The sequence below is a fragment of the Populus euphratica genome, unplaced genomic scaffold (assembly GCF_000495115.2).
Source record: "Populus euphratica unplaced genomic scaffold, PopEup_1.0 scaffold380.1, whole genome shotgun sequence".
In the NCBI taxonomy this organism is placed as follows: domain Eukaryota; kingdom Viridiplantae; phylum Streptophyta; class Magnoliopsida; order Malpighiales; family Salicaceae; genus Populus; species Populus euphratica.
Window position 1 is genome coordinate 179,976 of NW_011500269.1, and position 9,926 is coordinate 189,901.

General features: G+C 33.5%; 1 protein-coding gene and 1 pseudogene across 2 annotated transcripts; both read right to left on the reverse strand.

Annotated features, from left to right (window-relative positions):
* Positions 1 to 298: 298 nt before the first annotated feature.
* On the reverse strand, positions 299 to 3,822 carry LOC105112956 (uncharacterized; annotated as a pseudogene).
* A 2,202-nt stretch (positions 3,823 to 6,024) lies between these two features.
* Positions 6,025 to 9,369, reverse strand: LOC105112957 (RNAse II-like 1). 2 transcript variants are annotated; one of them, XM_011008893.1, is made up of 3 exons: positions 8,525 to 9,369; positions 7,838 to 7,984; positions 6,025 to 6,193 (listed from the first exon to the last, which is right to left on the reverse strand). In XM_011008893.1, the coding sequence occupies exons 1-3, from the start codon at positions 8,978 to 8,980 to the stop codon at positions 6,041 to 6,043; spliced, it is 756 nt and encodes a 251-aa protein (XP_011007195.1). In that variant the 5' UTR covers positions 8,981 to 9,369; the 3' UTR covers positions 6,025 to 6,040. The 2 variants fall into 2 exon arrangements, with proteins under 2 accessions (XP_011007195.1, XP_011007194.1); XM_011008892.1 differs by lacking the exon at positions 6,025 to 6,193 and adding an exon at positions 7,223 to 7,652 and having other exon boundaries at positions 8,525 to 9,364.
* Positions 9,370 to 9,926: the final 557 nt, after the last annotated feature.

A 9,926-nucleotide genomic window follows, 5' to 3' on the forward strand; every position in this document is an offset into this window, starting at 1 on the left:
TATTCCATTTTAAGCACAATTAGGTTTTGTTATGTGTTTGTGTCTATATATATATAAGAATAGTCTAGTCTTGGTATTTTATAATATAATTTTTAATAGAAGGGCGTAATAACCATATGAATTGAAGGTGCATGGTGTAAAGTCTTCAAAACCCAAGATGCAAGGTGCAATCGCACCTAAAACACAGAATTGTGAGGCTAATTAAATCGAAAGATTGAATACACTTTTAAGTATTAATCAATGCCCGATCATCGACCAAAGTTATCTGGGATTTCGCTTCAGGCTAATTAAATCGAAAGATTGGATGCCCAATCATGGACCAAAGTTACCTGGGATTTCGCTTCACATTGTGTACAGCTTTTCAAGAATATTAGAATTGAGAGATCAGGCCAATTTAGATGCCAAATTTTAAAGAAGCACACTGTACATACAGATAAATTACGCGTCCCAAAGACAGCTCCACGTGAACATTTACGAGAAACAAATAATTATTGCTTGATCATGCATCCACACAACACGGCCGCATAGGCAGCCCCTTGCACAGATAACTTGTGTAGCAGTGTAGGGCATCAACTTCTTTGATGAACAGCAATGTGGTGAATGCCCATCCATGTCACCACAAAACCGGCATGTAATTAGATGGAGGGGACAGATTGAAGCCTGGTGCTGTACCTGCCATGGCCAAATGACCGAATGAATACTACATTGCTAAGAAATGTAGAAGTAAATAAGTAATCATGCACAAGATTTCATGCTGGAGATATACAAAACCTTTAAAAGCTTCATTTGGTTTCTTGAGGAACTTTGGGAAAATAGTCAACAAACTTAAAACACTGCATTTTTACAATTCAATTTTCCTACTTGTTGGGAGAGAGGGAGACAGGGAGACAGGGAGAGAAAACACTCATGGTATTTATTATCATCAGCCAAATGGAACCAAACGAGACTTCAACCAGCTAAAAATTATCCCCAACATCTGATACAAACAGGAGCTTAGCTTTGGACCATTCTAATCTTCCATGCTACTTTATGCCACAAATCATGTAAGCATGGTTTATTTTATCTTTGACAACCAATCAGCTGTTTTATGTGCCTTTGGTAACCAACTGGCTATGATACCCTCTTGATTGATAGTGCGAATTACACAAAATCGGACAGTCAAATAAGCCAATGAAGTATATTAAGAAGAGAAGAACAAGCAAGATTTGTATAGCTTACGATCTATTCCTTTTCAAGAACCACTCCACACGGGCAATGAAGTGACTCGTGGAACACTTTCATGTGCTTCTCCATTTCACCCCGTTGAAAAGCTTGCCCACATTTGTCACAGTGCAAATGGTTTTTGGACTCTTCAATCCTCAGAACAATTCCACAACCAGGATGCGGACAGACAATATTATGCCTGCTACAAAAGGCTTTGTGCAATGCTATACTTCTGCTGGGTATAAAATGCTTGCAGTTCCTACACTCTACTGTATCAATGTGCATAGACGGTGAAGATCCAGCTTGTTGACCCACTTTGTGGTTTGCTATTTTCTTGAACACTCACTAATATCTTTTAAAATCATGTACACTTAAAACCATGCACACCAATGCTGTAAGCACTCATTCCTAAGTTCTTATCCTTAGAGCTAAGTATCAAAACTTTTGAACCCATATCATGGGAAGACCATTCATGTTGGTGTCTGGTTGGAAACATGCGGGGATGATTTGATATGTAAAGATCAGTATCACCATTACTGGTCTCAGCCTCTATCCTTACTTCAACCCTGATATCCTCAGCAGAAATTTTGTCCCATGTATCAGTATCAATATAAAATTTATAATAGTTATAGTCCCCTTCTTCCACCATTCCAGATTCTGCCTTTCCAAATATAAGAGGCTTCAGCACAGGTTGACTGCTCTCCAGACTTGAATCTGGGCCGACAACATCAACTTCAATATCTGTTTCCAAGAGAGACACAGGATGAAGGTCTCAACTCTAGAACCTGTAACTTGTATGTAAGTATTCCATGGTTGACAGCGATCAAATCACCTTGGAAAGAGTAGCATGCTGCCAGAGGCTTGTTTCAAGAACAGCCTTGTGATTGGTGGGTATGTCAGAAAACCCAAAGACATCTGGTTGAAGCTTTCAATAAGTTCCTTCGGGCAGCCAGACATACCGAACCTCAATCAAAGGAGCCTTTGGAGAATCTAGGGGAAAGAGGTTACTCCATACATGAGGAGGAAGCCCTCCTGAACTTTCCTCTGCTGTAAATTCAAGAACACCTGAGTGGGTCGTCAGCTGCTTTGAGTCAGCGTTAATCATCTCTGAAGATCCTTCTTGATGAATCACTGATAATTGGAAATACAATGTTCCTTTATCAAATGCACGTTGATCAGACAACTCTGTGAAGCAAGAAGGTGGTAGTTTAATCTGATCTCCACTACCCTGAAAAGAGACAGCTTCTAGGATGCTAGGAAATACTATTCCTCTCCCTCCAAGCAAATTTTCTTGCATTTGCTCATCACCCTGCAGAGAAATCCAACTTTTTGTAAGCATCAAAAAGGCCATCAACATTCTAATCTGGAAAAAAATATTAAATTTGGAAACAGAAAAACAAGACACGGGAATCTCTTACAGCACTTGCATACATATGTAATTAGTAACAATATCATGTGACTCATGTCCATCAATTATGTCAAGCAAGATTCCATAATTATGTTAAAAAAAAATCATTTCATTTTGAGACCAAATGCAGAAACTGGTGACCACTAAACTATCAAGAACTCTCTGTTTCTATAATTTATGATGAAACGTTGGAAGCTCTTTGCAACAATGAAGCGAATTGGGTTAGAGAATTCATATTTCCATAAATCGATAAAAACAAGAAATTCAACCAATCCATTACGACACAGAGCAGCTTTTTAGTTAATTCGATTATGATGATGATCGAAAGCAACTTTTCAACAGCAGATAAGTCATGCTGAGCGCATTCAAATCCTCAACAGATAAGTCATATGAATGCAAACTAGATGGATAATTATTGCAGAAATATAAGAAAACAGGTAGGTAACTGAGATATCTCCAATACAAAAGTTGCCATAATGTCAGTCAAATTCAATTCCTGCTATAAAATCAAGACACTAACATTTCAATATTCCCACTTTTGATCATCTATAGTTCCCTCCAGACCGCAACGATGGAGTCAGAAATAGATATAGCATTTGACAGCAGCACAGATGCAATTCACATGCCACAAAAGTTCAAGGCCAGACAATTCATGCTGCTGCTCACATAGGCTCAAAGGTCAAAAGAAACAAGAAAATAATCAATCTTAATGAACATAACAAAATCCCAGAAAGCTGATCAATTTGTTAATCTTGTTTGAAATTAATTCCACGAAACAACAGGGAACAGGGAGAGATTAAACAAGAATATCAAGAAAGAGAGCATCATAATAATTTCAAGAGAAGGGGTCTAAAAAATATCAAGCCAGGCACCTTGAGATGGGCATGAATGGCATCGAAACTACGACATCGATGAACAGCTTCAATGACATCTCTTTGCTTTATGGCCTCTTCTTTCGCTTTCCTCTCTCTTTCAAGTTTAAGTTTGGCCCTTTCTTTCCTCTCTGTTCTTTCTCTAACTTCTCTCTCGCTCTTCTCAGTTCAAAATCCATCTTCTTCTCTCTCTCTCTCTCTCTCTCTCTCTACAAGAATGACAACCTTGTATCTGTATGTGTTGGAGTGATTTTAAGGATCAATTGCAAGTTTGGTTCCTCTGTATTTTCTTCTTGAATTGATGAAAACAAATGTAGACTTGATGACGACGAGATCTATGATGTTTTCTATCACTTCAATTGGAACTAAATTAAATTGAACTCAATTTATAATTAAAATTTAAATTAATTAATAATCTATTTGAAATGTGTAATTCAATTATACTGTGAAAATAAATTAAATTAAATTATATATATATATATTTAATTTTTCAATTAAAATATTGGAATGATGAAAGAAAGAGAAAAAAAGAAATGAAAGATTAATATAACTAACCTAAATGAGGAACATAAGGATTAATGCCACATATTTGAAATAGAGTTTTAGAATATTAATTTTTACTTTCATAAACAAGTTTTATTTAAAATTCAAATCAATATTCTAAAAAAATTTCAAATATAAAAATTTATTTCATAAATTAACAATGACTAATTAAGGAAGGAAAATCATTATTTCCCTAATTACATGTTAATGTTCATCATCTGAACAATAACAAGTTTTTATTTTTTTATTTTAATATTAAATTTATTAAAAATTAAATTAAATTTTTTTATTTTAACATCAAAAAATTTACTTTGATTTTAACATTATTTTTTCACAGGTGAAGTTTGTTCAACCCCGCCATGACGTAGCTCGGGGAATTCTAATCTCCAAAATCCGTCTTCTTGCTTTCAAAACTCCAGAAGGATCAGTGTATCAATCTTCAATGAGAGCAATCTTTCTCACTCAATATTTTTCCAATATTGTTCAGTGCATTCCTCGCTGCTCTATTATGCGCAATTTCTTTCTTCAGGCCATGGCTGCCTCTGCCCACAAACTGGCCATCGATGAAAACATCGAAAGCCATGCTCTCTTTCCACAAATTTTACCTGAAGATTCCGCTTCTCAATGGCGAAGGTGGAGTTTTTTAGATAAGAAGATAAATTATTAATAAATATTATATAATTTTTTAATTTATTTTTTAACTTTAATTAAGTTACATGAAGTTTTGAATGACTTTTTACTTTTAATGATTTATATTTGAAATATTTATTTAATAACGTGTTAATTTAATTGATAAACTTACTAATTTTTTTATTATTAATATCTATATAATAATTAACATAGTTATACAATAATTTATTGTTAAACAAAAGTTAATTGAATTATACAATAATTTTAAATTTTTTATATAAAATTCATAGCAAAATATATTAATTCTTCAAAACTCATTTCAATTCATATCTATATGCATATAATAAGCATGTTGATTGAGTCTGTTTGGAAGTGTGGTTGTTTTTCAAAATATTTTTCATACTGAAATGCATGAAAATGATATTTTTTTTATTTTTTAAAAATTATTTTTGAGATCAGCGCATTAAAATGATTCAAAATACGTAAAAAAAATAATTTTTAGCAAAAAAAATTAAATTTTTAGAGAACATTATTTGTACCGTGTTCCCAAATAAAGTCTAAATTATACTTAATTATTTCTAGATATTTAAATTATTTCTAGACACAAAAAAAAATATATGAACTCACTAAATCAAATATATGAAACTAGTCTTAATAATATACCCTAGTTTCAAATAAAAAAATTATCAAAATAAAAAAAGTATAGCTTATGGGATTTAAACCCACAGCCTCTCTTAACTCCAAACAAATAAAAAAATTATCAAAATAAAAAAAGGATAGCTTATGAAATTTAAACCCACTCTCTTAACTCCAAGCATCTCATTAATAATTAATTACAAATAAATTTATGATATAAAATGATACTCAATATATGAATTAAGAGACCTCAATTAAATAATTTAAATAATCTACTTTGCTACAAGAAATGCCATGAATATTACTTTTACATGAACATTAATTTATTCATTAATAATAATAAAAATATTTAATTGATTAAATTAGTAAATTCAAATATTTATTTTGAACACATTCATATTAAAATCTCTAAATTATTATAAACCCTAATATTTTTAATAACTAATTATAAAAAACTAAAATTAAATAAAAAAAAATCTAATTATAAAAAACTAAAATTAAATAAATAAAAAAATTATAAAACATAAAACAAAAAAAAATTACTTGCTTATCTGAACTTGAAAAAAAAATTATATTAAAAGAAAAAGAAGCAGGCAACCGAGACTAAAAAAAATGTGGCTCTTTGTTTATAAGAAAAAATTTAGGTAAATGAGCTGGATATATATAGTGAATAATAACTTTTTACTTTTCTTTCCTTGTATTAAACCGTCACTAAAACTATTATGTTAATATTCTAGTGTAAAAAATACTAAAAAGAAATTAAAGGGGCATGTGCCGCTTTTGTCCTCACATGGCTCCGCCACTGCTGGCGCTTCTGGCTCCCTTCGACATACAGCTCTGCCACGGGATGAACTTTCAGTGTTTCTTGGCTAATTATGGGCTCCAACAAATCCTTGAAAATCTAACCAAACGCAAACAGTTAGCAAATCAACTGATCATACATAATCAAGACTTTGCACGTTACACTATCTAAATGCACTTACTTGTACCACAAGTTGTAAATGATTGTGGTCAATTAAGGGCAATTAAGGGTCTAAGTTAAATAATTTTCTTTATTTTAAACATTACTTTTTTATAAGTAAAGGTCTTTTTAATCCCGCCATGACGTAGCTCGGGGAATTCTAATCCCAAATCCATCTTCTTGTTTTCAAAACTCCAGAAGGATCTGGGTCTATCCTTCCCCCTGTTTTTTTTTATACCTTCGTTTTCAAGGGAAGGACGGTGGGACTCTGTTTTCCTTCCGGGGCCCGATTATGTAAAGCAATTAGCCTAATTTAGATTCATATGCTGCCTAAACTCTCGTTCCATGTCCATTTCATTATAAGTTATGAAGCCCAGCAATAGCTATCCTGTATCACATGACGTCCCAAAACGTATTGATATCATAAATATTTCTGAAACAATTTCTAGAAAAGAAGTTTTGAATCAATTTATAAGTTATGAAGCCCAGCAAAAGCTAGCCTAATTTAATTTACCTCTTATACTAGAGTGTGTTTTTTCAGAAAAGGATGCGTGCAAGAAAGAAATTGGAGCATGGTGCAAATCACTAAAAGTTATTCAGCTTTATAAAATATACTGTCCTTCCAACCAGGTTTACGGGCTTCGCCACCATTAATTTCTGATCGAGAAACTGATGTTTACATGCATGCACCGGCATCATTCGAGACTGCGCTTGTTAATTTATCATTTCAGCAAGAGTTCATGAGAATTCCTTGGCACTATTCTAGTAAGCACTTGAAGCTTGAAGAGTTGCGCCTCTAAGCACAATTCCGTTCTTGAAAAATGCAAGCTTATCTTCCCTAAACATTCCCTGATCATTTGTATGCATAGCAATTCTTCTCATGTTCCAAAGATATCTTCAAGCGGAAACTCTACAAAAGAGAATTTTTTCCACAAAAGTTCGTAATAAACTAGGAAGAACATATCCGTTGTAGAAATGAGGATTCTGTTTTTTTTTTTACTAGTAAAGCATAACATGATTTCGGCATGCTCATGATGAAAAAACTAAGGTGATACAGCAGTTTTGCAACAGTGCAATGAGTCTACGTGATGTTTATTCAATTTTCTACACGATAATTCTGTTCATCAACGTCAGAGCAATCTTTCTCGCTCAATATTTTTCTAATATTGTTCAATGCATTCTCCGCTGCTCTATTTTGCGCAATTTCTTTCTTCAGACCATAGGTGCCTCTGCCCACAAACTGATCATCAATGAAAACATCAAAAGCCGTGTTTTCTTTCCACAAATCAACAAATTTTACTTTAAGATTTCGCTTCTGGCACACTTCATACAACTCTGTCACGGGATGGACTTTCAGTGTTTCTTGACTAATTATGGGCTCCAACAAATTCTTAAAAATCTAACCAAACACAAACAAACAGTTAGCAAATCAACTGATCATACATAAGTTATAAATGGACTTACTTTTACCAAAAGTTATAAATGATTGTGGTCATTATTTAAGGGCAAGGGTCTAAATTCGTTTCTTCTTGTTAATCATGATTTTTTTTCTAGAACCCTGTAAGTGGCAAATAAGGTACGTACCTTCCAGACAACATCAATGGAGAAATTGCTGTCAATGAAAACGGCTCCTATTGCTGCTTCAACAATGTCAGCCAGTGCTTTTGGTGCATCAACAAGACCGTTAGAGTGCAAGGGATAGTCCAGGATTGCTTGCGAGAATTCCCGAATCTGTTTTGTGAGTCGTCGTCAAAACAAGTTAAAAATCTATTGATTTTAATCATTATCATATGCTCCACCCAAAATTAAAGTCGGCTGCCACACATGCCCCAAATTCTTTTCAGAAATGACAACTGATAAATCCAAAAGTATTACTTTAGTGGGTTAAGATTAAAATGAAGGTGATTTAGCAATATATTCCATAAAAAAGAAAGAATCAAGGGATTTCTTGGGATCTACAGCATCTAGGAGCAAAATTCTAGAAAAAAGATTAAAAAATATTGGTTAGGTGTTACATTTTCAATCATGCAAATACTATATATATACACTCCCAACTTATTTTTTTATTCTTGAAACGTTACCCGCTAAGAAAAACTAAAATAGATACTTCTCAATCTCGAAGACTTTTGAATAATTTTATATTAAATCATGGAGAGCCACGCAACTAGGGTGAAACTTCTAGCATATTTGACATATTCAAAGTCGGTCTTAGAAAACATATACAAGAAATTAATAAATGAGAAGACTATATCGTGCGCTACTGTAACTTACTTGTTCCTCAAGGAGAGGCATCTTGTGCCGTAAATACCGATGTAATTTGTGTTTGATGGCAACACGAGCTAGCTTCTCTGTATTTACGTTGGCTGATCTGAGTCGGGTTAAAGCCCCCGGTGGCAAATCCGGGTACAAGAAGTACTGTTCTTTTGTGAACAGCAGGTTTAGCACCGAATCACCAATGTACTCTAAACGCTCGTAAGAAAAGCCCTGATCAGAGAATGAGGCATGTGTAAGAGCCTCCTCTAACAACTTCTTGCTCTTGAACTTGTAGTTGAGAATCTCCTCCACCTCGTCAAGATCCGTCAACCAATCCGTCGTCTGTTTCTCAGAAGCAACCTCTGACCGATCATCAGGACTTTCCTTCGTCCCCTTGTGACTTTCTGATGTTATCTCAAGCACTTTTATCATGTCAAGTGCTGCTGCTGCTGATTCTTCTTGTTGGGACTCCATATTGCCAGCTTGGTGGGTCGGTGTTAAATGGTAGATTATTGAAGAAGATGTACGGAAGAGTGGAGAGAACTCTTTAAGAGATTGGGACTCTGTATATATATATATGCCAAAAACCTCTGATGGGAATGTATCAACAAGAAAGTTAAAGAAGAGATAGTTCTCTTGACAGGCCAAGTCGTTTCTTATTATTTGGTGGGAATGGTTAGGGTTTTTACAGTTTTTGGATATGGAATATATAGGAAAAGAAAAGTTGGAAATATTGACTGATTTTCATAGTGAAAAGGAAACGACTCTGCACGTCATAGGGTGAGTTTCTAGGATGCTTGTGCGCCATCAGACCACCAGATTGTGCTTCGGTCAAAACAAAGTCGGCACGGCAGGTTTTTTTTTTTTTTTTTAACTTATGATAAAATATTCATTATAAAAAACGTCAACGAGGAGAAAAGTTATTTTTCTAGTAATATACAAAAGACATGTACGTCGATGGATTTCCTTGTTGTTGGTGTACCGGCGGTGAGTAAAAAGTCCAAATATTATCGGTACAAGAGAGTCAGGTTGGTTTAACTATTTATATAAATAGTAGATCAGATAAATATTTTTTTTAGTAATTTAGATAATAATTCTGTAGAGTAGATAAGTTGATTAGTGTGTTGGTCGATTGATGGAGATTTTGCATTCAATTTCACCAGGAAGCAATAGTTTCTTTCGATGATATGGAGTTTTCTTTTTAGTTCCATTCATTACTATTGATTTTCTTTATTGATTTTTATTATTTAGTACTAGGTTGATTATGAAATGATTTTTGTATTTTTTATTATAAAATCAAAAAATAATTCAACTTAATTAATGAACATTACTAGAAAATTGACAAATATAAACAGAGACATCGATAAAATATTTTCATCAATAAATTGTAGTGAATTTTCCAACAAAATATGTCCTCGTA

Bases quoted from the DNA above. Each gene is read 5' to 3' on its own strand.
- LOC105112957 (XM_011008892.1), bottom strand. From the start codon at position 8,980: ATGGAGTCCCAACAAGAAGAATCAGCAGCAGCAGCACTTGACATGATA. The intron at 7,985-8,524 runs GTAAGTTACAGT...CTCACAAAACAG, and splicing joins TGCCTCTCCTTGAGGAACAA to ATTCGGGAATTCTCGCAAGC. The intron at 7,653-7,837 runs GTACGTACCTTA...GTGTTTGGTTAG, and splicing joins CCATTGATGTTGTCTGGAAG to ATTTTTAAGAATTTGTTGGA.